The sequence below is a fragment of the Pan paniscus genome, chromosome 20 (genome assembly GCF_029289425.2).
Source record: "Pan paniscus chromosome 20, NHGRI_mPanPan1-v2.0_pri, whole genome shotgun sequence".
Taxonomy (NCBI): domain Eukaryota; kingdom Metazoa; phylum Chordata; class Mammalia; order Primates; family Hominidae; genus Pan; species Pan paniscus.
This window is the reverse complement of record NC_073269.2, coordinates 5,872,800-5,899,679: the sequence shown is the minus strand read 5'-3', so window position 1 is coordinate 5,899,679 and position 26,880 is coordinate 5,872,800. Positions and strand designations below refer to the sequence as shown.

General features: G+C 60.1%; 2 protein-coding genes across 16 annotated transcripts; one reads left to right on the top strand and one right to left on the bottom strand.

Moving 5' to 3' along the window:
• Positions 1 to 20: 20 nt before the first annotated feature.
• PLK5 (polo like kinase 5 (inactive)) lies at positions 21 to 23,594 on the bottom strand. Of its 4 annotated transcripts, none has more exons than XM_063600750.1 (15): positions 23,575 to 23,594; positions 9,837 to 9,950; positions 9,551 to 9,667; positions 8,612 to 8,741; positions 8,436 to 8,523; positions 8,225 to 8,320; positions 7,090 to 7,288; positions 6,796 to 6,922; positions 6,423 to 6,499; positions 5,907 to 5,991; positions 5,573 to 5,650; positions 3,597 to 3,753; positions 1,627 to 1,756; positions 1,433 to 1,543; positions 21 to 411 (listed from the first exon to the last, which is right to left on the bottom strand). In XM_063600750.1, exons 3-15 carry the CDS (start codon positions 9,575 to 9,577, stop codon positions 226 to 228), a joined length of 1,491 nt encoding a protein of 496 aa, XP_063456820.1. In that variant the 5' UTR covers positions 9,578 to 9,667; positions 9,837 to 9,950; positions 23,575 to 23,594; the 3' UTR covers positions 21 to 225. The 4 variants fall into 4 exon arrangements, with proteins under 4 accessions (XP_063456820.1, XP_063456818.1, XP_063456819.1 ...); XM_063600748.1 differs by lacking the exon at positions 23,575 to 23,594 and adding an exon at positions 10,993 to 11,172; XM_063600749.1 differs by lacking the exon at positions 23,575 to 23,594 and adding an exon at positions 10,722 to 10,868.
• ADAMTSL5 (ADAMTS like 5) lies at positions 18,288 to 26,880 on the top strand. Of its 12 annotated transcripts, XM_063600740.1 has the most exons (14): positions 18,288 to 18,708; positions 19,592 to 19,618; positions 19,943 to 20,045; positions 20,763 to 20,835; positions 20,950 to 21,041; positions 21,252 to 21,312; positions 21,422 to 21,530; positions 23,175 to 23,247; positions 23,582 to 23,693; positions 24,048 to 24,134; positions 24,286 to 24,449; positions 24,979 to 25,168; positions 25,246 to 25,317; positions 25,589 to 26,880. In XM_063600740.1, the coding sequence occupies exons 5-14, from the start codon at positions 20,970 to 20,972 to the stop codon at positions 25,888 to 25,890; spliced, it is 1,242 nt and encodes a 413-aa protein (XP_063456810.1). In that variant the 5' UTR covers positions 18,288 to 18,708; positions 19,592 to 19,618; positions 19,943 to 20,045; positions 20,763 to 20,835; positions 20,950 to 20,969; the 3' UTR covers positions 25,891 to 26,880. The 12 variants fall into 12 exon arrangements, with proteins under 12 accessions (XP_063456810.1, XP_063456812.1, XP_063456811.1 ...); XM_063600742.1 differs by lacking the exon at positions 19,592 to 19,618; XM_063600741.1 differs by lacking the exon at positions 19,592 to 19,618 and having other exon boundaries at positions 20,947 to 21,041.

Genomic DNA, 26,880 nt, shown 5'->3' with positions numbered 1-26,880 from the left:
GAGAGGCAGACCATGGCCTACAGCATTTCAAATTGTCCTTAATGAAAAAGGAAGAGATCCCAGCAAAGTCTGGGTTGAACAGTCATGCCACAAGGCAAGAACCCACCTCCCGTGTGCCCCCCAGTTCTCCCCCAGGACAGCCCCTCTGGGGGAGCCACAGGAATGGAAATGGAGCCTGGGTCCCTGGCACTACCATGCAGGGGTCCACTCTGACCCTCAGGGGCACTAGATACTCTGCAGCATGCGGAGGGCGTGGTGAAGGTGCTGTCGGGTGGTGGGGGCACAGCCGTGGCTCCGCAGGACGTCCAGGGAGTAGGAGGTGCCAGGGGACCCCTGCTCCCAGAGGGTGAGCTGCAAACCCTCACCCTCGCCACTCAGCACCAGTTGGGCTGGGACTCCACTGAAGCTCACCTGCAAAGGGTAAGATACCAGTCAAGGGGAGACGGGTACCCCTGCACCTGCCTCCAGCCCTGGCGCTCCAGAAGGACAAGTGGACACTGGACCCAGAGCCCCCAGTCTGGCCCCTAGTGCCTGCCCCAGCCACAGGAACTCGGGGTCGGGAGGCCAAGTGCTCCACTGTACACCTGGGGAAACTGAGGCTCAGATGGGGGCTCCCCTGCCCACAGTCTTCCAGCAAGACCCTGACTTTTTTTTTTGAGACAGAGTCCTGCTCTGTCACCCAGGCTGGAGTGCAGTGGCGCGATCTCGGCTCACTGCAAGCTCCGCCTCCCGGGTTCACGCCATTCTCCTGCCTCAGCCTCCCCAGTAGCTGGGACTACAGGTGCCCGCCACCATGCCTGGCTAATTTTTTTTTTTTTTTTGTATTTTTAGTAGAGACGGGGTTTCACCGTGTTAGCCAGGATGGTCTCTATCTCCTGACCTCGTGATCCGCCTGCCTCGGCCTCCCAAAGTGCTGGGATTACAGGCGTGAGCCACCGTGCCCGGCCCTTTTTTTTTTTTTTTTTTTTTTGAGACGAAGTCTTGCTCTGTCGCCCAGGCTGCAGTGCAGTGGCGCGATCTCGGCTCACTGCAACCTCCGCCTGCCAGGTTCAAGCAATTCTCCTGCCTCAGCCTCCTAAGTCGCTGGGATTACAGGAAGGCTCCACCACGCCCAGCTAATTTTTGTATTTTTAGTAGAGACGGGGTTTCACCGTGTTGGTCAGGCTGGTCTCAAACTCTTCACCTTGTGATCTGCCCGCCTCGGCCTCCCAAAGCACTGGGATTACAGGTGTGGACCACAGTGCCTGGCCCAAAAACGTCGTGCATTTTCCATGCTGTAGTGTTGTACACGGGAGCCAATACTTTTTTTTTTTTTTTCCGGGAGGCAAATGCTTCCTAAGGCTCCCCCAAAGCTTGCTCCGTAACAGCACAGGCAGGCCAGACCCCACCCTGCCGAGCCCCAGTGCCCCCTGAGTTTGAGCCTCGGGCTCACCTGCACCATCCCATTGCTGAACAGCAGCAGCAGGGCTTGCTCAGAGGCCAGGAAGCGCAGGAGGCAGAGGCCGGGTCCAGCAGGTGGCACAGGTGTGGGGAGGGTCCCCTCCTGTGGACAGACTCGGCTGAGGTCACGTGACGCAGGGGGCGTCCCCACCCCTCGCCCCCCCCCCCCAGCACCCCAGCTCTCACCTCCCGCAGCCGCCGCTGCAGGCAGCCGGCAAAGAGCTGCAGCACGGCCAGCTTGGCGCCCAGCGGGCCAGGCACATCCCTCAGGGCGAAGGTTTCCAGCCTCCCGCAGTCGGGCATGTAGCACACTTGGCTGGGGCCAGGACACAGGGCCTCTGTCCTGGACAGCCCAGGCCAGTGGACACCCTTCCATCGAGCTACACCCCCTGGAATGGTGGCTTTAAAGAGCAGCTCTGCCCTAGTTACACCTTATCCATATGCCCAGTGCAGCTCTCTGTCCTCTCTTCACCTCAGCTGACAGCTGGTCCACCCTTCCTGCCTTCCAACTCTGTCCACACTCCAGCCCCTCTCATCCCTCGCTGGTCACCAGCACAGCCCAGGCCTCCGCCACTGCCCACCTGATGAGTCCAGCCACCTCCCCACTGGCCCCTATGTCACTCCCGCTAGAAAGATTGTGTTAAGGCCGGGCGCGGTGGCTCACACCTATAATCCCAGCACTTTGGGAGGTCCAGGTGGGAGGATCACCTGAGGTCGGGAGTTCGAGACCAGCCTGGCCAACACGGAGAAACCCCGTCTCTACTAAAATTCAAAATTAGCCAGGCGTGGTGGTGGGTGCCTGTAATCCCAGCTACCCCAATCCCGGGAGTGGGAGGTTGCGCTGAGCCGAGATTGCACTCCAGCCTGGGCAACAAGAGCAAAACTCCGTCTCAAAAAAAAGAGACAGGGTCTCGTTCTGTCACCCAGGCTGGAGTGCAGTGGTGCAATCATGGCTCACTGGAGCCTTGACCTCCTGGGACCAAGTGATCCTCCCACCTCAGCCATCCAAGTAGCTGGGACCTACTGATGCATACCCTTGCAGCTGGCTAATTAAAAAAAAAAAAAAAATTGGCCAGGTGCGGTGGCTCACGCCTGTAATCCCAGCACTTTGGGAGGCTGAGGCGGGCAGATCACGAGGTCAGGAGATCTAGACCATCCTGGCTAACACAGTGAAACCCCATCTCTACTAAAAATACAAAAAATTAGCCAGGAGTGGCTGAGCGCGGTGGCTCATGCCTGTAATCCCAGCACTTTGGGAGGCCGAGGCGGGTGGATCACCTGAGGTCAGGAGTTCGAGACCCGCCTGGCCAACATGGAGAAACCCCGTCTCTAATAAAAATACAAAATTAGCCAGGAGTGGTGGCGGATTCCTGTAGTCCCAGCTACTCAGGAGGCTGAGGCAGGAGAATGGTGTGAACCCAGGAGGTGGAGCTTGCAGTGAGCCGAGATTGCGCCACTGCACTCCAGCCTGGGTGACAGAGTGAGACTCCATCTCAAAAAAAAAGAAAAAGAAAAAAGAAAATTTTGTAGAGAAAGGTCTTGCTGTGTGACCCAGGCTGATCTCAAACTGCTGGGCTCAAGTGATTCTCCCACCTCAGCCTCCCACAGTGCCAGGATTACCGGCGTGCACCACCACGCCCAGCTAATTTTTAATTTTTTTGTGGAGATGGGGTCTTGCTATGAGGCCAAGGCTGATCTCAAACTGCTGGGTTCAAGCGAGTCTCGCACCTCAGCCTCCAACGTGCCAGGATTATATGTGTGTGCCATCACGCCAAGCTAATTTTTAAAATTTTTGTAGGGATGGGGTCTTGCTATGTTGTCCAGGCTGATCTCGATCTCCTGGGCTCAAGGAATCCTCCTGCCTTGGCCTCCCAAAGCACAGGGCTGCCGCTTGTCATTCACGTCACTTTCTCAGAGACCCCTTCCCCTTCCCCCTACCCACACGACTGAGATTCACCTCCTCTCCTAATCTGCCTCTTCACTGGGTTCATTTACTACGGAAACGCACTTGCTTATTCGTTTAGCATTGTTCTCCCCGACCAGGCAGGGAGCACCTGTAGGTGTGCACAGTAGGTGCTTAATAAATACTTGAGAGATGAATGAAAAAAGGCAGGGGGAGTGCCTGGTCCCCCAGGGCACAGGAGACCACAACTTACCCTCTGGGGGGTCGCGGGGCCATGTGTGTGCCGTCCCGAAGCAGGACACCACTGCCCCCGTCCGAGAGCTGGTAGCCAAAGCCGTATTTGCTGGAATAATCCACCCATTTGGGGGCCCAGAGGATGGGCTGCTGCTCTCCCGGGGGGTCCTGTGTGGCTGGGCACAAACAAAGGTATGCTGAGCCAGGGGTCAGGGGTCAGGCATATAGTAGGCACTCAATAAATGCGATGGACTGAAACCATGGGTGAGACCCTTCCCACGGCGGGGACCGGACAGAGGCTTGGGGGCTTCGGTGGTGGATTCCAGGAGACCAGACATCAACAGAAGCCACGGAACCGTAACTAATTTCTGGCTTGCAGAGGGAGACTGTGGGATACTGGCGCACCCCTGGGAATGAGCAATTCTCAAATACTTGCAATGCTCTGAAAATACTACACATTTCTGTGTGTGTTTTTGTTTGTTTTGTTTTGTTGAGACAGAGTCTTGCTCTGTCCCCAGGCTGGAGTGCAGTGGCACAATCTCGGCTCACTGCAACCTCCGCCTCCCGGGTTCAAGCCATTCTCCTGCCGCAGCCTCCTGAGTAGCTGGGATTATAGGCACGTGCCACCACGCCCAGCTAATTTTTGTATTATTAGTAGAGATGGGGTTTCACCATGTTGGCCAGGATGGTTTCGATCTCCTGACCTTGTGATCCACCCGCTTCAGCTTCCCAAAGTGCTGGGATGACAGGCGTGAGCCACCATGCCCTGCTCCGTTTCTGGGTTTTTGCTTGTTTGTCTGTTGACTTTTCAGACAGTGGCATGATCTCAGCTCACTGCAGCCTCCACCTCTGAGCTCAAGTGATCCTCCTTCCTCAGCCTCCTGAGTATCTGGGACAACATGCATGCACCACCATGCCCGGTTCATTTTTTTGTAGAGATGGGGTCCCGAGGCTGGGCGCGGTGGCTCATACCTGTAATCCCAGCACTTTGGGAGGCCGAGACCATCCTGGCTAACACAGTGAAACCCCATCTCCACTAAAAATACAAAAAAAAAATTAGCCAGGCACGGTGGCGGGCGCCTGTAGTCCCAGCTATTCGGGAGGCTGAGGCAGGAGAATGGCGTGAACCCGGGAGGTGGAGCTTGCAGTGAGCCCAGTTCGCGCCACTGCACTCCAGCCTGGGCGACAGAGCGAGACTCCGTCTCAAAAAAAAAAAAAAAAGCACCCGGGCATGATGGCTGATGACGCCTGTAATCCCAGCACTTTGGGAGGCCGAGGCGGCCAGATCACCTGAGGTGAGGAGTTCGAGACCAGCCTGGCCAACATGGTGAAACCCTGTCTCTACTAAAAAAATACAAAAATTAGCAGGTGTGGTGGCACACGCCTGTAATCTCAGCTACTCGGGAGGCTGAGGCAGGAGAATCACTTTGAACCCAGGAGGTGGAGGTTGCGATGAGCCAAGATGGCACCATTGCACTCCAGCCTAGGCAACAGAGTGAGATTCCGTCTCTTAAAAGAAAAGAAAGAAAAGGAAAAGAAAAGGCTTCTGGGCTGGAGACCTGGCGTGTGGTTTGGGGCTCCCTCTCTAAGGGTGGCAGTATGTGTGGGTCAGTGGAGGCTCAGGGAGAGGAGAGGAAGAGGGTTTAGGTTCTGGGACACTGGGGATAAGAGGGGTCCCCCTTTGGAGTGTGGCCTGTGGGCACAGGGCTCTGTGGCCAATGTCCCAGGTCACGTTTCCTCACTCCCTGGGTCTCTAACAAGCCCAGGTCATGAATTTAAGAGACCCTGAAACGTAAGGCTGCCCCAGAGCCCTCCGTGCCAGGCTCTGTACACAGGAGGGCTAACCCACTCCCCTGATGTCACCGTGTCCTGGGGCCTCCCTCACCCCTACTCCTCACCCCCAGAAATACCCAGGAGGGCCCAGGATGGGAATGAAGCCAATTTTACTTGGCTAGTAAGAGTAAAGGTGATCCTGGGGGCTGGGCCGGCTCCTACCCGGGGGGCCTACGTCCAGGCACAGCTGCAGGTGTCTGAGGGCCGCCTCCACCTCTGGCTGCCGGCTCCCCGCGGGCCCTGGGAAGACAGGTCTTTGTGCCGCAGACAGGCCTGGGTTCCCACCACCAGGCTCTTCCAACCAGTCCCACTCCCCGCGGCTCCATCCGGGAACATCTCGTCCTCAACCCAGAGGCGGCGTTCCCATTTGACAGGCGGGAAAGGTGAGGCCGGGACGGCGGCTGTGAGCCTGGTAAGCCACGGCCTTGGTCCCCCCCTCACTTGTAATTCCTCCCTCCGCACCTGCAGCCCCGGGCTGGGACGGGGATCTGCTCACCGGCCAGGTCACTCTGCAGGGTCCCGTGTGCGACCAGGTGGATGGGGCCTTCCAGGCAGGGAACCTCTTTCGCAGACAGGGAGCTCTGAGGTGGGAGCAGCAGGGGTGGGGGTGGCCCCGGCCCCAGCCCCAGGGACAGGCGTGAGGTGGGTGGCGGGCTCTGGCCCCTGCCTGTGCCCTCCGTGCTTTGCACACAGAGGCACTGCTTTCCCCTTGGGAGGCAGCCTCGGAGTGTCTCGGAGGCATACAGTAGGTGCTCAATAAATGTGATGGACTGAAGCCATGGATGGGACCCTTCCCATGGCCTGGAGCCCGGCCCTTGGGAAACCCCAGGTGGGCACATTTGGACGCAAATGGATCCCAGCTCTGATGCATCATGATGGGACTAGGGGGAGGGGGCCGGGCTTGGAGACCCCAGAAGGGGTTCAGAGAAGCCGGCATGGGGGAGGGGGTTTTAGCAGGGGCCAGCATGCCCTCCACCTGTGTCTCCCCGTGTCCCCCACCCCGATGTCTCACCTCGCCGTCCCACTCCATGGAGTCAGGGTCTGGCCCACCTTCTCCTGGACCCGAGGCCTCTTTAGGCGTGAAGGGGCCTGAGGGAGGCACAAGGCCTTGGAGGGGGCACAGCCTGGGCCCCAAGCTGGGGGTAAGGGGGCACCTGCCACCCACACCCACCCCTGATGTGGAGACAGAGCGGAGCAGGTGGCAGGTGTGGGCAGGCGGGAGGTGTGGGCAGGTGGGAGGTGTGGGCAGGTGGGAGGTGTGGGCAGGTGTTGGGCAGCTGTGGGCAGGTTGGAGGTGTGGGCAGGTGTTGGGCAGGTGTGGGCAGGTAGCAGGCGTGGGAGGCGTGGGCAGGTGTTAGGCAGGTGTGGGCGGGGGTGGTACTTACAGGGTGGCCGGCACTGGGTGAGCAGCCGCTGGCCCACCTTCCAGAAGATCCTGCCCAGAGGCGGGGGTATGGCGAAGATGGGGGCACTGTGGCAGGAGTGGGCCGGCAGCCGGTCTGGAGTGAAACCCTTTGGATGGGGATTTGGGATTATCCCCGGCTTAGGTCACCCAGCCCCTGAGCACCTGGGTTACCTGGGGCAGGGCGGGGCCTCCCTCGGCTGAGCAGGGCAGGCTCTGGCTCATCACCTGCCAGGGACCCCACGCCGGGGACCCCACGCCGGGGACCGCCGCCCACCTGTGTGAAGAAGTCATCCTGCAGCAGGTGGTCCAGGCTGGGCCGCTCGGCCGGGTTGGGTGCTAGGAGGTACGCGATGAGGCGGCGCGCATTGGCGGACAGATGAGCGGGTTCGGGGTAGTGGCCCTCACGGATGTTTTGGTACATCTCCGACAGGGGTGAGGCCATGAAGGGCGGGGTGCCGGTCAGCACCATGTACCTGGGCCAGGTGGGGGGCAAGAACCTGGGTGTCCAGGCATCGCTCAGAGCTACCCCTGCACACTTGCCCAGACCTGCCTACACAGCTTAGCTGTGCAACCCATATCGGCTTCCTCATCTCCCAACATCCGCCTGCACCTAGCACCCTGTGCAGTCCCATGCACGCTGCTTGGTGGACACCAGCGTCTGTCTATCCCCTGGCTGCACCTGGCACCCTGTGCAGTCCCATGGACCCTGCTTGGTGGACACCAGCGTCTGTCCATCCCCTGCCTGCACCTGGCTCACCCTGAACTCACCTGCATACACCTTTTCAATGCTTCTATTTTTTTTTTTAAGACAGGGTCTCGTTCTGTCACCCAGGCTGGAGTGCCGTTGTGCAATCACAGCTCACTGCAGTCTCCACCTCCTGAGCTCAAGCAATCCTCCCAACTCAGCCTCCTGAATAGCTGGGACTACAGATGCACACCACCACTCCTGGCTAATTTTTGTAATTTTTGTAGAGACAGGGTTTCGCCAGCTTGGCCAGGCTGGTCTTGAACTCCTGGGCTCAAGCGATCCTCCTGCCTTGACCTCCCAAAGCTCTAGGATTACAGGCGTGAGTCACTGCGCCTGGCCTCCACCTTCCAATGCTATCCCATGCCCGCTCACACCTGCCCTGCTCCCACACACGCTGTATCCCTGTACACATACGCCCTGACCTGCCTGTGCCGCTGCCACCTGCCCACACCTGTCCATGTCTGTGTGCACACCCTCCCCCGTCCTCCCTCACACACGCATCCCCACACACGTCCTGTTCATACCGCACGCTTGGTGGCGACAGGTGCCTGTTCCACGCGCCCCACCCTGCACAACGGTCCCCACCTGTTCCGTGCAGGCTACCCCCCGCCACACCTGCCCCTCTGGAGGCCCTGCCCACCTTCTCCAGGACCCCACTCACATGATGCAGCCCAGAGCCCAGATGTCCAACTGGCAGGAGTGACCATTTCTGGAGACAACCTCAGGGGCCAGGAAGTTAGGGGTCCCACAGAGTACTCTAGGAAGGGCGTTATGGGGGGCTCAGGAAGGCTGGGTGGGATCCCCGTGCCAGACTTCAGGGCCAGCCGTGCCCACCCAGACAGACTGCTCAGAGCCCTCCCCCTGGCTCTCACCTGTGGCAGCGGCCCCCTGGCCCCACCTTGGCCGCCAGTCCCAGGTCTCCAATCTTCACCTCCATGTTCTTGTTAAGGAAGAAGTTACCTGGCAGTGGGAGGGGCATTGCACATGGGGGTGGATCCGTGCCCACCTCCCGACGCCCCCGCCCACAGTTCCCCTGCCTGGCACTCACTGAGCTTCAGGTCGCGATGCACGATGCAGGGCTGGTGCAGGTAGCGCAGGCCGCTGACCAGGCCCCGCAGGTAGTAGCGCACTTCTGGCTTGGTCAGGGTCTGCCACGCCCTCAGCACGTGGGCCAAAGACTGTGGGTGACCAGCGGCCCCAGATTAGAAGGCAAAGGTAAGCTCAGCCTGGCCAAGGTGGTATGGCTGATTATGGGATGAGCACAGGTGAGCGCAGGTGCACACAGGTGAGCAAAGATGACCAACCCCAATAGGAGCATGCGGGTTCAGATGGGCCCAGGTGGCCACTGAGGGGGGCACGAACCTTTCCCCACGGGCACAGTTGCCCGGCCCCGGTCCCGCACCTGGCACCACCTTGAGGGTGAACACGGCGCTGGTGGACATGCTTGTCAGCTGGAGAAGGGCCAGGTGATTAGGAGTGAACGCAGAGGGGGCATATTCTGGCACAGGTGGACCCAAGTGGGCTCAGGTCTACTTAATGGGCACAGTGAGTTCAAGGGAGTGTATGAAGACATGATGACTAAGTTCAACTAGGCCACGGTGGGCACAGCGGGGTGCAGGAGGGGCGCAGGTGACCACAGGTAGGCACAGGGGCATGCTGGTGGGTACAGGTGGGCATGGGTGAGTCCAAGGGGGCCAAGAAGAAGCAAACACATTCTGATGGGCCCAGGTGGTCACAGGTGAGTCTGAGACGGGCCTGATGAGCACAGCATAAGCTGGGCCCAGGTGGATCAAGAGAGCCTGGGTGTGCCGGGGTGAGTAAAGGATGGACACAATTGGCCCTACGTAGACGTAAGAAGTGCTGGCGAATGGACAGCAGAGGGCACACAGGATGGTACGGGGGGCAGCGGCGAGGTGCAGATGGACACGGGGTGGACAGAGACGGGCACAGCTGACATGACTCCTGCCCTCTCCCCGCCCCCGGGCACCTGGCGGCTGCAGTACTCCAGCACCATGTACACATGGTCGCGGTCAGCAAAGTGTCCGTGGAAAGCCACGATGTTGCGGGGTCGCAGGCGGCTATGCAGGGCGATCTCGCGCTCCACCTGCAGGCACGGCCCCGACATGTACCCGCCTGCAGCGGGGCACAGGCTGCAGGATGCTCGCCTGCCTCCTGTACGATCTCATGGCCACCCAGGGCTGGGACCAAAGGGCAGGGCCTTCTTCGGGACATGCTGCGGGCTGTGGGCCCTGGGGACCGATGGGGACACGCACCTTTCCCTGCGGGCGAAGTCACCTGGCCCCAGCCCCGCCACACGGCACCACCTTGAGGGCGAACACGGCGCTGGTGGACATGTCTGTCAGCTTGTAGCAGCGGCTGAAGGCGCCCTGTGGGGAGGGGTCAGCAGATCAGTGGGCAGGTGTGCACGGGTGTGCAAGCTGGCAGTGCGTACAGAGGCACAGGGCAGCCAGGGACGCAGGCGCGTCCAGGTCTCTTCACACACACACCGGGGAAAAAACAACACACAGCTCCCACCCTCCCGCCTGGACACACAAGACATGATGCACACAAGAAGGCACAGAGACACAGACACACAGACACATCCACGCCTGGTGCATACAGGCCACGGACCAGAAGACAGCACCGGATGCACAACACCACGCCTGAATACGACACACGAACACACAACACCCAGACACAGAGTCACCATGCATGGACACACAACGCAACACCCAGATACACAACGCAGCAACACACAAACACATGAATATACAATGTCTGGACACACAGTCACCACGTGTGGACACACAACACAATACCCAGACACAGCGCAGGAACACACAAACACATGAACACACAACACCTGGACACACAGTACAACACATGGACAAAGACACAGACACAAACACATGAACACACAACTCCTAGACACACCACATATGAACACACAAACACACAAGCACACCACATGAACACACAACACCCAGACACACAACACAATGACTGGACACACAAAGGCATGACGCACAAACAACAGGTGAACAAGCAACACAACACCCAGACACACACACACACGAACACCGCACAGCACCCAGACACTTGGAAGCAGCGGGCACAGACGCGGCACACTCAGACCCTCGCCAGGCTCGCACACACACCCAGAGGCAACACAGCGTCGCATCCCGAGGCCGAGCCGCACGCCCACACCCCGGACACGCAACCCACGGACACGCCGCACAGCGCGCCCAACACGGTTCCCGCGATGCGAAACCCCGCACGGGAGGCCCCGCGGCTCCGGACGCGCGCCCGCGCCAGACCCCGCGCTCTCAGGGACGCGCCGCGTAGACCGCGCAGGATCGCCCGCGCGCCCCGGGACCCCAGCCCAGCCCGGCCCGGCCCCGTCGCGGACTCGGGGCGCGGGGCTCCCACCTTGCCGATCAGCTTCTCGCGCCTGTACACGCGGCCCGAGCCCGGGTCTCGCAGGAAGGCGGCGACCAGGGGACGACTCCTGCGCCGCCGCCGCGGCCGGGGCTCCATCGCGCGGGCTCTGTTGCAGCCGGGCCGGGACCACCGCGCTGCGGCCGCTCCGGGGCCGCTCTGAGGGGGCAGGAGCCGCCGGGGCGCGTCTTATTGGCCGCGGGGGATGGGAGGGGGCGGAGCCCGGGCGCAGGTCCAGCCCGGGGAGGGGCGGGAGGTGCCCGGCCGGGGAGTGGGGGGCACGTGAGCGGCGGGGACGCCGCGGCTGGGGAAGTTCCACGGACCAGAGCGCGCCCGAGTCCCGCGCGCCAACCGGGCGCCAGGGGCCGCGCTCAGCCAGCTAGCTCCTCCGACCCTGCACCCCCGGGCTGGCTGGGAACCGCTGATACGCCCGCTTTACCGAGCGGGAAACTGAGGCTGTCTTGCGCGTGGGGGGTTGGGGGCTTCCGGGGGCCTCTCCCCCACAGTGCGCTTGAGGTATGAGCCTCGACGTTCTGAATGTGTGCCATTTCGGGTCCTCCCTGCTGGCGGGTCCCTGGGGCCCAGATGAAAACGTGGGGCTTGATGGCCCTGGGCACTGGGGAGCCACAGCAGAATTCGGAGCGGCAGAGAAGCCCAGCGTTTGTGATGCTGGGGCTGGTGGGGAGGGCGGTGAGGCCTGGGACAGGGACCCAGGAGGCAGGACCGGGGCTTGGGGACCCATGGGCTGGGGTCCTACAGGGTAGTGGATGTCCCATATGAGGGAGCTTCAGCCCGGAGAAGGGATGGGCTGTGTGGAGCAGCAGGTGGACCCTGGCTGGGGTTTGCACGGACAGCCAGGTGGGGACGTCCTTGAAATGGCGACCTCAGAGAGCATCAGAAACCTCAGAGAACTCAGAGAACAGCTGGGTGGGAAGACAGTGGGGGGCTTGGGACTCCCCCGGAATCGTGGGGGTGGTTGCTCCAAGCCCTGCCCCAGACTCAGGTGCACCCCTTTCCTGGTGAGGTCTTCCCTCACCCTTCCACCCAGCCTGGGATACAAAAATGGGCCTTGTCCCCATTGTACAGGCGAGACATTGAGACCCAGTGATGCGAAGTCGCTCAGTCAGCCCAGGAAAGGGCAGCGCTGGGTTTGAATCCCGGCAGCCGCCCCTGGACGCCTGCAGTATTAATCCCCAAATGTTACATAACACCAGGAATGGGGAGGGGTTACCAGGCTCCGTGGGGCTGGAATTTTCCAGGGACCAGATTTCGGAATCTGGCCCGGCCACACCACTAGGGACAGGAAACACCTTCTGAGCCGTCACATGTCCACCTGGTGTCACGAATGGGGCCCCCTTGCATTGGACGGGGCTGAGCTCGGGCACCTTTGCGGGGGTTCTGGTCCCAGGGCCAGGGCGGAAGATTCCTGGCCAGCCTGGGGCCACCGGGTTGCAGCTGGGGAGCCCAAGTCCCCTGCTGATGAGAACCAGGTGAGGCAGCTGCAAGGTGGGCTGCTCGGGGCCCGAGTGTCTGAGCTGTCACACGACTGTCACCCTGGAATCCTCCAGGGGCAGAAAGCCAGTTCCTTGCTTTTTTGTTTTTTGGTTTTTTTTGAAACAGAGTCTTGCTCTGTCGCCCAGGCTGGAGTGCAGTGACGTGATCTTGGCTCACTGCAACCTCCATCTCCCGAGTTCAAGCGATTCTCCTGCCTCAGCCTCCCAAGTAGCTGGGACTACAGGTATGCGCCACCACACCCAGCTGATGTATTTATTTATTTGTATTTTTAGTAGAGACGGGTTTCACCATGTTGGTCAGGCTGGTCTCAAACTCCTGACCTCAAATGACCCGCCTGCCTCGGCCTCCCAAAATGCTGGGATGACAGGCGTGAGCCACCAGGCCTGGCTTCCGGTTCCTTCCTGCTAGCACCAGTCCATCCTGGCATCAGTTCAGGCATTTGTTAAGCACTTACTGCGTATGGGCCTGTGTCAGGCTGTGCGAGCCCAAGGCAGACCCAGCCCTGTCCTCGTAAAAGGACCACTGCTTAACGGACTGCAAGAACGTCCAAGACTTCACCAAGTCAGGGGTCAAGGAAAGCTTTGGAGGTGGAAGGAAGTGAGCCAGGCCCGTTCTGGGCAGTAACTTGTCCCTGAGGCAGGTGCTGTTCTTAGCCCTGTGTTACAGATGAGGAAACTGAGGCTCCGAACGTCCGGTGCCAGCCCAGGATCACCGCGGACTGCATGTGGCTGAGCCTGGAGTCTAGGTGGGAGTGAATCCAGAGCTCCTGGTCCCCCCACAATAGGTCTGTCCCTCTTTCAGGCTGCCAGCCCCAGCAGTCCCAGGGAGCAGTGCCAGGCAAGGCCCTCGTGCTGAGGCGGGCGTCTGAGCTTCCTAGGGGGAAAGAAATCAGAGCTCCTGGCCCAGAGCCTCGCAGCCCGCCTGTCAGCTGATGCTCCTTGCACAGAGACCGGCTCGCCCTCCCTCTCCCCTGGCCGCCCACGGCTTTTCCTGGCTGAGATTCCACTATGGAGCTGGGAAAGACCTCCTAGTCCCGGCCTGTGCCCCTCTGAGCAGGGACTCTGTCCCCCAGCCTATGTGAGCCCTCCTAACCAGCTGTCCCCATCCCCCGCCCTGCCCCAGGCTGGCTGCTCACCACAGCCTTGCCCCAGGGGAGTTTTGGGGGGCTAAGGATGAATGCCCCCAAAGACACCCCTCAGCTCTCCCTGAAGGCCTCTTACACAGATTAGGGGATGGGGAGGGACTGCTGTTGGGTACAAGTCTCCTTTTGAGGATGAACTGTTTTAGAATTAGATAGAGGGGGTGCTTGTTCAACACTGTGAGGGCAGTAAATGCTGCTGAATTGTGCACTTTTAAAAAGGGTAAATTTTATGTTATGTGAATTTCACCTGAAAGGTTAAAAAAAAAAAAAAAAAGAATTGGCCGGGCCCTGTGGCTCACACCTTAGTCCTAGCACTTTGGGAGGTCAAGGCAAGAGGATCACTTGAGGTCAGAAGTTCGAGACCAGCCTGGCCAACATGGCGAAACCCTGTCTCTACTAAAAATACAAAAATTAGTTGGGCGTGGTGGCTCACACCTGTAATCTCAGCACTTTGGGAGGCCGAGGCGGGCGGATCATGAGGTCAAGAGATCGAGAGCATCCTGGCTAACACGGTGAAACTTCATCTCTACTAAAAATACAAAAAATTAGCTGGGTGTGGTGGCGGGTGCCTGTAGTCCCAACTACTCGGGAGGCTGAGGCAGGAGAATGGCGTGAACCTGGGAGGCGGAGCTTGCAGTGAGCCGAGATCGCGCCACTGCACTCCAGCCTGGGTGACAGAGCAAGATTCCATCTCAAAAAAAAAAAAAAAAAAAAAAAAAAAGTAGTTGGGCATGGTGGTGCGAGACTGTAATCCCAGCTACTCAAGAGGCTGAGGCACAAGAATCCCTTGAACCCAGGATGCAGAGACTGCAGTGAGCCAACTACACTCCAACCTGGACAACAGAGTGAGACTCCCTCTCAGAAAAAAAAAAAAAAAAAAACGGTAAATAAAGAGGACCAGGTGCAGTGGCTCACGCCTGTAATGCCAACACTTTGAGAGGCGGAGGTAGGAGGTTTGCTTGAGCCCAGCAGTTGGAAACCAGCCTGGAAAACAAAGCAGGACCCTGTCTCTACAAAAAATTGTCTAAATTAGCCGGGCATAGTGGTGCATGCCTGTAGTCCCAGCTACTCAGAAGGCTGAGGTGGGAGGATCGCTTGAGCCCAGGAGGTCAAGGCTGCAGTGAGCTGTGATTGCACCACTGCACCCCAGCCTGAGCGACAGAGCAAGACCCTGTCTCAAAAAAATTTAAAAAAGAAAGAAAAGGACAGAAAGATAAAAAGAAAAAAAAGAAATCTGGCCCCTTCTATTTGCTGCCCTCTGTCAGCATCTGCTTGAGACAGTGCATCTCTTCGAGCAGTCAAGAAAGTCCAGCCTACCTCAACTCACACCATCCCTGGAGCCCACCCCAGCCACGGGAAACCACCTTTTCCTCTAATGGCCCAGTTCGTCCCAGGGCAGGCTCTCATTGGCCCACTTGGGTCACATGGTCATCCCCCAGCCAATCCCCGTCTCTGGGAGATGGAATTATCTGATTGGCCAAGCATGGGTTACGTCATACGCAATGGAGGAGGTGGGCCAGTCCACCTGATCCACGTCGCCTGAAAGTAACAGAACAGGTGGTTTTCAGCACTTGAAGGTGGAGGGGAAGGGGCACCCTGGAGCCTGGAGCCTGCAATCCATGTCACAGGCCTGGAGCCTGGGCAGTGGGGTAAGAAAGCAAGAGGTCTCTTCCAGGAATTCTGGACGGTGCCCGGGGCACTGGGTGCCTGCAGGGAACAGATTCCGAGCGTGCACAAGAAACCGGCACAGAATGAGGACCGGGCGAGCAGCGGCCAAGGAGGGTCCAGGGCCCTGAGTCCCATGGGGTGACTCCAGCCGGGGAGCGTCCCAACTCCGCGTGGCCCCTGCTGGTGCCCAGGAACAGACGGACAGCCCCAGGGACCGGGGGGTCCAGGGGTCTGTGGGGCAGGGATGGGGAGGCCCCACCCAGTCCACGCCGGAGGTTGAGGTATCCTGGGACCACCGTGTCCTAGGTTTTGCATTTTTAGTAGAGACGGGGTTTCACCTTGTTGGTCAGGCTGCTCTCGAACTCCTGACCTCAGGTGATCCACTGGCCTTGGATCCCCAAAGTGCTGGGATTACAGGCGTGAGCCACCGTGCCCAGCTCAATGTCTGCAATTTGATGAGTTTGCACATATGCGTCACCACACTCAAGATGACAGGCCTACCTGTCACTTCCCGAGGTCCCTTGTGTCCCACCGTTTTTGTTCTTTTATGGTAAGAACCCTTACCATGAAATCTACCCTGTGAACACAGTTTGAAGTGTGCGGTACCATCCTGTTCACTGTAGCCCAGTCACACAGCAGATCGCGGCATTCCTTAAGCCTCAAGGCCATACAACCATGAAGGAAATGGAACCTAATTGATCCACATCCGCCGGGACCCGCGTCTCAGTCTCCCCTCTAGTCCTGACGCTGCCTCAAGGAGGGGGTCCAGGCTGAAACTCAGAGTAGGGGGACTCGGCTGATTCCTGGGTCAGGGTCCAGGCAAGGGCAGGGGAATGTAGTAAGCTGGGACCCCGCCCGACTGGGACCCCAGGAGCCTCTGAGCCTCAGCAGCCACCCCCTCCACCTACACCGGGTGTCTTAGGCTGAGCTCCCAGCCTCCTCCTAGGGACATCCAGAGGACAGAGGTGGGAGACGGTAGGGGACAAGAACTGGGGGTGGGGGGCAGCCCTCCACATCTTCACCACCACCTCTGCCAATCTTGCAAGCTCTAGAGCCCCCACGCAGGGTGCAGTGGCTGCGGTATGCACTCCCAGGAGGGAACAGGGGCTGCGGGGTACACTTTCCATAGAACTCAGTGCCTACTGTATGCACTCCCTGCAGGAGACAGCGCCTTATGTATACCTTCCTTGCAGGACGCAGCACCTGCTGTATAACGTCCTTGCAGGACGCAGCACCTGCTGTATGTACTCTCTACAGGATGCAGTGACTGCTGTATGCACTTCTCTGAAGGTGCCATATCTACTGTATACACTCCTTTGCAGGGCAGAGTCTATGCATTTCTACAAGATGCAGCGCCTGCTGTATACCCTTCCTGCAGAGCATAATGCCTGCTGTGTGTGCTCCCTGTGGGCGCTGTGCTTTCTGTATACCTTCCCTGCGGGGCACAGGGCCTGCTGTCTGCACTCCCAGTGGAGCTCTGTGGACTGGACGTCTGGGAATGGGGCACATCTGAGGAGGATACAATTGTCCTAATGACACATTGACACATGTCCTGAGCTGACTTCTTTCTTTCTTTCTTTCTTTCTTTTTTGAGACGGAGTCTCGCCTGTCTCCCAGGCTGGAGTGCAGTGGCGTGATCTCGGCTCACTGCCACCTCTGCCTCCCGGGTTTAAGCGATTCTCGTGCCTCAGTCTTCCGAGTAGCTGGGTTTACAGGCACTCACCGCCATGCCTGGCTAAGTTTTATATTTTTAGTAGAGACTGGGTTTCACCATGTTGTCCAAGCTGGCTTCAAACTCCTGACCTCAGGTGATCCGCCTGCCTCGGCCTCCCACAGTGCTGGGATTCCAGGCATGAGGCGCCGTGCCCGGCCTGCCCTTCTCTCTTGACCCCTTCAGTGATGGCCTTCTTGACATCCCCACAACCACCACCCCCCAACCCGGGGCCATCAGTGGTGGGCCTGGGCTATTTTCTCCAATAGTCCAGGTCAGAAGGTGGGGGGTCATACATTCCAGGGGGCTGCCTTACCCGCTGGCCTGGGACTGGCTGGGTTCTTCACAGCTGTGCACACAGTAGGTGCTCAATAAATGGCATATGGGTGGCTCTGCTGACATGCTACAGGCTGGAGGGCAGACTGAGTTGGACCAGCAACACCCTGTATGTCCCCAGCAAACCTCTCTCCCTGTGGTCAGCGCTGTGGGACAGCAGGGTGGGCTTCCTGGAGGAGGGGGTGCTCAGGCCGAGCCTGGGTGGAGCCCAGGGAGCAGGACAGTCCCCCCATCCCCTCCTTTAGTGCCCCAGTCCCTCAGCCCGCCCGCCAGGGGGCGCCGTGGGGCGACACCAGAAGCTGGTGGAGCCCAGAACCCAGGGCCTGGTCTCATCCCTGCGTGGGTGGGCACGGGGCGGCGCACAGACGCCCGGCGAGAAAGGGTGGGGTGGGGGGAGTCCCGGGGTGCCCCCTCGCGTTGCCGGTCCGCGCAGAGCCGGATTCCAGACGGAAGGTTCGCGGTGGAGATCCCTGCCGGGCCCACTGCTGGGATGGGGAAACTGAGGCCGGAGAGGGTGTGGCCGCGGCTGTGAGGGAGAGGGACCGCCTGGACCCGGGTCTGGCTCTGAAGCCCCGCTGGCAGCCCCGGGGCCCGGCAGGGAGGGCGGGAGGCGGGGTGGGGCGCGTCCCCTGGTGACAGCAGCGCCCGGGAATGCGCCAGCTGGGAGGGTCTCTCCGCCCCCCGCGCGCGGCCCACGGGGCCGAGCCTCTCCCCAGTGCGCTGGGGCCCTGCGCTGGGGGTGACCGGGACCTGGGTCGGGGAACCCCCGGATGGGAGCCCAGGCGCGCCGGGGTCCCCATCCACGAGCAGGGCGACCCCCCGCGAGAGGGGTGAGGGGCAGGACCAGGGGAGGGGGCTGTGACCGGGGATGGGGACGCCGGTGGGACGCAATCCGGGCGTCGGCGGGGTAGGGGCAGCGCCCGGGACTCCCAGACCCAGAGCGGGGTGACCTCGGTTCGCGCACATTCCCGGGCCCTGAGCGCGGCGCCCGGAATAGCAGCCCCGGGGCAGAGGGGGGCGGTCAGTCCCCGCGCCGCGCCCCCGCCCGAGCCTGCCAAGGTCACCCGGACCCGGGCGCCGGACACCAGCCTGCGGCTCCGGGACCCCTGCGCTCGCGTCCGCCGGGCAGTCCCCTGCCGCAGATCCGTGCCCGCCGCGCGAGGGCGCCCGGGGCCGCCGCCCCTCCTGACCCGGGCCTGGGCGCGCCTGCGGAGGCCGCGGTGGGAGGGACCGTCCCAGGCTCCCCACCCCGCCCAGCACCTTGGGCCCCGCCGCTTCCGCTCGCCCTGGGGCCGCTCAGGGAGCCGGGACGCGCTGCCTGGGCTCCGCGCAGCCGGTAAGTCCATCTGCCTATCCTCCCACTCTCTCCGGGGGAAACTGAGGCCCAGAGGTGCGGCTTGCCTTGAGATCCCTCCGCCAGTCCGGGCTGCAGCCCACACGGGGAGGGGAGAGCCTTGATTCTGGGCAGGGCCCATTGAGGAGGGGGTAGGGTGGTCCTTGTAGCCCCCTACTTTTCACCACCTAGACCCCCACTCCTCAAACCAGGCTTAGAGTCCGGTGGGGGTGGTCAGAAGGTCAAGCCCCCTCCCCCTGTTTTTTTTGGTTGGTTGGTTGTTTTTGAGACTGAGTCTCACTATGTCGCCCAGGCTGGAGTGCATTGGCCCCATCTCGGCTCACTGCAACCTCCGCCTCCTGGGTTCAAGCGATTCTCCTGCCTTAGCCTCCCAAGTAGCTGGGATTACAGGTGTGCACCACCACACCGGGCTAATTTTTGTGTTGTAGTACAGATGGGGTTTTACCATGTTGGTCAGGCTGGTCCCAAACTTCTGACCTCAGGTGATCCACCTGTCTTGGCCTCCCAAAGTGCTGGGATTACAGGCGTGAGCCACCACACCTGGCCCCCCTCCCCTTGTTTTAAGTTTCTGGTGCAGACTTCTTCCTGCTTCCTGGGCCAGCCCAGGCTCTGGGCTCAGAGAGGGGCACGGATGCAGCAGACCACACAGCTGTCTCAGCACCTAGAGATACCCAGGACCCTAGACCCTTGGTGCCCCAAAAGTCCAAATGCTGGAGCCAGGGAAACAGGGTCCAGGTGGGACCCAGCCTCTTCCCCAGCTGGTGCCCGGGCCGGGGCTCACCCACCTGCCTTCAGGCTCTGCTGGCAGCGGGACGCCCTGGCTCACTTGGCGGCTGCTTCCCTTCCCTCCCCTTTCCCCCTGCAGGCTGCGGTCACGAGGAGGGTGTGGATGGCAAGTGACTTCATCCCTGCCCCGACAGGATGGAGAAACTAAGGCCCAGAGAGGCAGTCAGCCTCCTCCCCTTCCTTGCTCCAGCCTCAGCAGTGGCCCCTTCCCTCCACGGGCTGCCCCGGAGCTCAGTCCCACCCCCTCCGCCGATGAGGCCATGAGGCACCGACTGGACCCGGGCCAGGTCACCCCTCCCTGTCCCATCCCCAATCCGGGGGACTCCCTGCTGTCTGGGAGCTGAGGGAGCCCTGGGGCCGGGGTGCAGCTGAGGGCCTCTTCTAGGGACCCAACTCCTGATCCAGCCCCTGCCGGCCGCACCTTCCGCAGGGTGTCACAGAATCATGGACTGAGTCCACTTGGCCCCCACTGCACAGATGGGGAAACTGAGGCCTGGGAGAGTGGAGTGGCTGGCCTCAGGCCACACGGAAAGGTAGAAGCAGTGATGGTGGGGAGGGCGGGGAGGGGGCCCCAGCCCTAGGAGGCACCTGTGTACTATTTTTGAATGATCCCTCCAATCATCAAGCATCGATTAAGCACCTACTGTCTGCATTATAGCACAATACACATATCAATAATATTGTAGGCTGGGTGCAGTGGCTCATGCCTATAATCCTAGAACTTTGGGAGGCCAAAGCAGGTGGATCACTTCAGGTCAGAAGGTTGAGACCAACCTGGCCAAGATGGTGAAACCCTGTCTCCACTAAAACGGCAAAAATTAGTCCAGCGTGGTGGCGGGCACCTGTAATCCCAGCTTCTCGGGATGCTGAGGCAGGAGAATTACTTGAACCGGGGAGGGTTGCAGTGAGCCGAGATCGCACCCCTGCACTCCAGCCTGGGCGACAGAGCGAGACTCCGTCTCAAAAACAAACAAACAAACAAACAATAACAACAATAATAATTGCAGATGACATTCTGAGTTCTTCCTCTCCATACCGGGCTCCACGTCTCCTGTCTTCTTTACCTGATCCACGGGACCCCTCATCTTTCCTGTAAGGGAGGCTCTATTACCCCGTTTTTCAGAGAGGAGAGGTAGGGCTCAGAGAGGTTTAGTTACTTTCCAAGATCACACAGCCAGTCAGGGCAGAGCTGGCACACAACCCTGTGTCTCTGGCGGTGGCTCTATGGACTCGGCCCCTCTGTTCCCCAGGCCCCGCCTCTTCCAGAACCTCCTGCTCTTCCTGTGGGCCCTGCTGAACTGTGGTTTGGGGGTCAGTGCTCAGGTAAGGGGGGGCATGAGCCCAGGGGGTGGCGAGTGGGAATGGGGACCCAGTCAGCAGTGTGGGGTCACCAGCGTCCCCCCACAAGGCTGACCGTGCCTCTGTCTCCCCAAGTAGAGTCCGGGCGAGTGGACCCCATGGGTGTCCTGGACCCGCTGCTCCAGCTCCTGCGGGCGTGGCGTCTCCGTGCGCAGCCGGCGCTGCCTCCGGTGAGCGGGGCCCGGAGGGGGTCCCTGCCCCTCCTCCCCCGCCGGCCCAGCCCGGCCCCTGGCCGCACCCTCGGCCTGCCCACACATGCTGTGCCCTTTAATCCCCCTGATCCCGCTGGAATGCAGGTGGGGTTGGCGGGGGCGGAGGGTGGAAGGCCAGCCCTGGGAGGGGGTCCCTGGGGGTTCTCGCCACACTCTGTCTCCCTTCAGGCTTCCTGGCGAAGAACCGTGCTGGGGAGACTCCCACGAGTACCGCCTCTGCCAGTTGCCAGTAAGCCCTGCCCACCTCCCAGACCACTCTCCCACCCCAGACTGCCTGAAGCCCACCACCTGCCCCTTGGGGTTGTCCCAGCCTCTGGCTCACCTATCTCTGTCCCTAGGACTGCCCCCCAGGGGCTGTGCCCTTCCGAGACCTACAGTGTGCCCTGTACAATGGCCGCCCTGTCCTGGGCACCCAGAAGACCTACCAGTGGGTGCCCTTCCATGGGGGTGAGTAGTCTGGTCTCCTGTGGTCAGAATTGGTCCAGAGCGAACAACTCATTAGTCTCAGGGAGAGGGTCTTGGAGGGTTGCAAAGAGAAGAGGGTATTAGTGCTAGGGCTTTGAAGGATATGTAGGAGTTAGTGAAACAGAAGCAGCATATGTTAGGCGTGAAACAGGGGCAGAAGGAAGCAGGGTTCATTCTGCACAGGGCTGAACACCCAACTAAGGATTGACTTAGAGCTGTATCCAGAGGCCAACACTTCTCAAACTTATCCCAGTAGCAGGAAATGTTGCTGCATTGAGCTGAAAATAGCGAGTTATATAACTATGTGCCCGGGTCAGTGCGCCTCCAGATTTCAAGGAGACAGGCAGCTTCACACGCCATGGGGAAGGCAGACACAGATATAAGAAAAGCCTAGAATGGACAAAGTGCCATCCATCAACCTCATTTCCTTCCTTCCTTCCCTTTCTTCCTTCCCTTCCTTCCCTTCCTTCCCTTTCTTCCTTCCCTTCCTTCCTTCCTTCCTCCCTCCCTCCCTCCCTTCCTTCCTTCCTTCCATCAATCCGAGAATTGGAGGAAACCTGCTGTGATCCCACCCCCGCAGAGGCCCACTAGGGCCAGCCCAGGATCCGTTCCAGGCAGGGTCCACCAGCCAGGCTCAGGGAAATGGGAGCCAGAAGGAGCTGGAGAAGGAGGAGTGGAGATCACGGCTGTCGACCTTTGTGTTTGATCAGACAGCTCATTTTGCCCCACTTCCAGGCAGAAGGGGAAACTGAGGCCCAGGGAGGACCAGTGACACAGCTCAGTTGTGCGGGACTCAGTCCAGTCAGTACTGGACAAACACTTCATTGGGTACTTGCTGGTGGCTGGGCCAGATGCTCAGATCTTCTGTTTTTTTTTTTTTTTTTTTTTGAGATGGAGTCTCGCTCTGTCACCCAGGCTGGAGTGCAGTGGCATGATCTTGGCTCACTACAGCCTCCACCTCCCTGGTTCAAGCGATTCTCCTGCCTCAGCCTCCGGAGTAGCTGGGATTACAGGCTCCCACCACCAAGCCTGGCTAAATTTTTATTGTTGTATTTTTGGTAGAGATGGGGGGTCTCGCCATGTTGCCCAGGCTGGTCTTGAACTCCTGGCCTCAGGAGATCTGCCCACCTCAGCCTCCCAATGTGCTGGGATTACAGGCATGAGACACCACACCTGGCCTTTTTTAAGGCCATCCATCTGCACACTGATTGAATTCTTGCTTCTGTATCCTAGAGCTTGGAACAGTGTCTGGAAAACAGTAGGTGTTCAGTGGAATGAAGAATGAGTAATGGTGTTAAAAATGAATAATATGTAAGGACTCCTAATATAAAGACAATGAATGAATGAATGAATGAATGAATGCAGCCCCAGGATACTTGCCTGGGAGTCCCAGGTTGCTGGACGCAGAGCACCTACGGTCCAGTCCTGGCTCTGCCTCAGCCTCAATGTGTGGCTTTGGCCAAATCTCTGGGCTTCATCTGCCCAAAGAGATGGTTGCCTGATGAAGCTTGGTAGAGGGGGACTGGAGCTCGAATAGGGGTCCCCGGCCCACCGACTCCTCCTGCCCTCAGCGCCCAACCAGTGCGACCTCAACTGCCTGGCTGAGGGGCACGCCTTCTACCACAGCTTCGGCCGCGTCCTGGACGGCACCGCCTGCAGCCCGGGTGCTCAGGGGGTCTGCGTGGCTGGCCGCTGCCTTGTAAGGACTCGTCAGGCCCCGCCCGAGCCCCGCCCACCTCCCACTCAGGCCCCACCCATCCTAGGCTCCACCTCCACCCTCCTCCCATTAGCCTCCACCCCCTCCCTAGGCTCCACCGCCCTCCCCCTCCCCTTCCAGGCCCTGCCCCCAGCCCCCCTTAGGCACCCACCCCCTGGGCACCAAGCCCATCCTCCTCCCGCCAGGTCCTGCTCCTCCCTAGGCTCCACCCCCATCTTCCCTCCAGGCCTTGTCCTCTTGCTCCCAGGCACTGCCCTTTCCCCAGGTCCCGCCCCTCCCAGCGTCAGTGACGCCGCGCCTGTCCTTCACCCTTTAGAGCGCCGGCTGTGATGGGTTGTTGGGCTCGGGTGCCCTCGAGGACCGCTGTGGCCGCTGCGGAGGCGCCAACGACTCGTGCCTTTTCGTGCAGCGCGTGTTTCGTGACGCCGGTGACTACCTGCCCCGCCCTCTCTGCACACACGTCAGAGTGGGCCCTTTAACAAGCTGTGGCCCGGAAGCAAATTTCCGTGCTGATTGGCCAGTGTGCGGCCCAGCCCCCCTTTCTCCTCATCCTGATTGGCTACTGACAGATTGTCCCGCCCTGCCCCAGAACAGATGGGGTTTTAAACCTTTCCCTGCCACACTGAAGCAATAGTAATTGTAACTCCAAACGTTTACGGAGGGTTTTCCGGTTCCCAGGACCCTGGCTAGCTGTCTTACCCGTGGTAGCTCATTTAATCCTCAAGTCATCGCTCAAATACACCCCCACTGGCACCCCAACACCCTCCTACCCTCCCACCCAGGTGCCTTCGCTGGGTACTGGAACGTGACCCTGATCCCCGAGGGCGCCAGACACATCCGCGTGGAACACAGGAGCCGCAACCACCTAGGTATCCTAGGATGTGAGGCGGGAGGCACCCGGCTGGGCACCCGGGGGCGGTTGTCCCCGTTTACAGATGGGGAGACTGAGGCCTGAGGAGGGGACCCCAGGGTCTGGGAGACGAGACGACAGGTTCCTGAGGGCTGACTGTTCCCTTGCAGCACTGATGGGGGGCGATGGGCGCTACGTGCTTAATGGGGACTGGGCGGTCAGCCCACCAGGGACCTACGAGGTGGCCGGCACGCATGTGGTCTACACCCGCGACACAGGGCCCCAGGAGACATTGCAAGCAGCCGGGCCCACCTCCCATGACCTGCTCCTACAGGTGCCACTGGGCCTCCAACAGGGTCAGAGGGGGGCAGCTGGGGACAAGGTCAGAGACGGGAGGCTGGTGACAGAGTCAGAGGGTGTCAGCTGGGGACAGATCATCAGCGGTGAGAGGCTGGGGACAGGGTCATAGGAGGGAGTTTGGTGACAGGGTGTCAGAGGGGGTCGGATGGGAACAGAGGATCAGACAGGGGAGGCTGGGGACAGGGTCAGAGGGGGAAGTCTGGTGACAGAGGGTCAGAGGGGGTCGGCTGGGGACAGAGGGGAGAGGCTGGGGACAGAGGGTAGGAGTGGAGGTGACTGGGGCCAGAAGGGGGAGTCTGGGGTCAGAGGGGAGAGGCTGGGACAGAGCATCAGAGGGGGGAGGGTGGGGACAGGGTCAGAGGGGATCAGCTAGGGACAGAGCATCAGAGGAGGGAGGCTGGGGGCAGACAGGATCAAAGTGGGGAGGCTGGGGTCATAGGGTCAGAGGCAGGAGGCAACCCCAGCCTCCTGTGAAGCTCCCTGTGTCCCCTCCCCTGCTCCAGGTCCTCCTGCAGGAGCCCAACCCTGGCATCGAGTTTGAGTTCTGGCTCCCTCGGGAGCGCTACAGCCCCTTCCAGGCTCGTGTGCAGGCCCTGGGCTGGCCCCTGAGGCAGCCGCAGCCCCGGGGGGTGGAGCCTCAGCCCCCCGCAGCCCCTGCTGTCACCCCTGCACGGACCCCAACCCTGGCCCCAGGTGAGGTGGGGACAGCCAGGGTGGGGGATGAGTGGGGACTGAGGCCTGTGCCCCTCACAGCACCACCCATCCCACAGACCCCTGCCCACCCTGCCCTGACACCCGCGGCCGCGCCCACCGACTGCTCCACTATTGCGGCAGTGACTTTGGTGAGACCCCCGACCCCTACCCTCACTTAGCCCCTACTAACCTGGCCTCCTCCTGACCTCTGACCCTAATCTGACTTTACCCTTGACCCCTTCTTCTGATCCTAATTTGCCTCTTGACCCTAATCCCTCATTGATCCCTGACGTGATCCTGACTAGTCCCTATAGATCCCGAGGTCCCACCTGACCCTCAGTCCCTCTTCTGGCAAGGGAGGGGGCGTAGAGATTTGCGCAGAGTTGAGCAGCCAGCCAGCTTAGCACGCCCCCTCAACAGTGTTCCAGGCCCGAGTGCTGAGCCGCCACCGCCAGGCCCGGGAGACCCGCTATGAGGTGCGTATCCAGCTCGTCTACAAGAACCGCTCGCCACTGCGGGCACGCGAGTACGTGTGGGCGCCAGGCCACTGCCCCTGCCCGATGCTGGCACCCCACCGGGACTACCTGATGGCTGTCCAGCGTCTTGTCAGCCCCGACGGCACACAGGACCAGCTGCTGCTGCCCCACGCCGGCTACGCCCGGCCCTGGAGCCCTGCGGAGGACAGCCGCATACGCCTGACTGCCCGGCGCTGTCCTGGCTGAGCCCCTGCAGGAGCCCCGGCCACACACAGCAAGAAAGATACATCTGACCAGCCTCAACGTCAACGTATTTCCCCTCTCACCCTGGCTTCCAGGCAGCTCTGAAATACGTCCCACCTGTGCAGCTATGTGACTCCCTCCCGCACACGCTTAAGACACCTCTGCATGCAGTCAAAGCCACTGTCACAAGCCGGCAGGCACTGGTGAGGAGGCACTAAGGAGACTCTGACTTTTATTTCGCCTCTCTCCTTGGCTGCCAGGAAGCTCATAGCTATTTATACTCAGAAAGTTTAACGCTGCTTTCTTTCTCTTTGCGTGCGTCACACTTGCTTGGAGACACTGTCATGAACGAGCATGACACCCTGCTGCCCTGGGTACCCAGAAGATCATCTGTTTACTTCCCAGACACTGTGCTGTCTCTGCTCTCTGCTACTCACACACACCCTCATGTGTGAAGGGCAGAGACACTGTCACAAACAGGCATGCCCCTTAGAAGACATGCCTAACCAGGCACTGTAACGTACCAACGTACCAATTTCCCCTTTTCCCCTGGCTACCAGGAAACTTGGAGACAATCTTTTCAGCCTCAGCATTTCTGGCTGGATTTCCACCCATCAACACGTGCTTGCTCCTCCTTTTTTTTTTTTTGAGGCAGACCCTTGCTCTGTCACCTAGGCTGAAGTGCGGTGGTGCAATCATGGCTCACTGCAGCCTCAAACTCCTGGGCTCAAGCGATCCTCCCACCTCAGCCTCTACAGCAGCTGGAACTCCAGGTATGAATCACCATGCCCGGCTAACTTTTAAATTTTTTGTAGAGATGGGGTCTTGCTACGTTGCCCACACTGCTCTCCAACTACTGGCCTCAAACGATCCTCCTGCCTCGGCCTCCCAAAGCACTGGAATTTCAGGCATGCACTATCGTACTGGCTGTTCACCCCCCTTTTATTCCTCTTTAATTTTTACAAGCACTTTTTTAAAAAAAAGTTTAAGTTC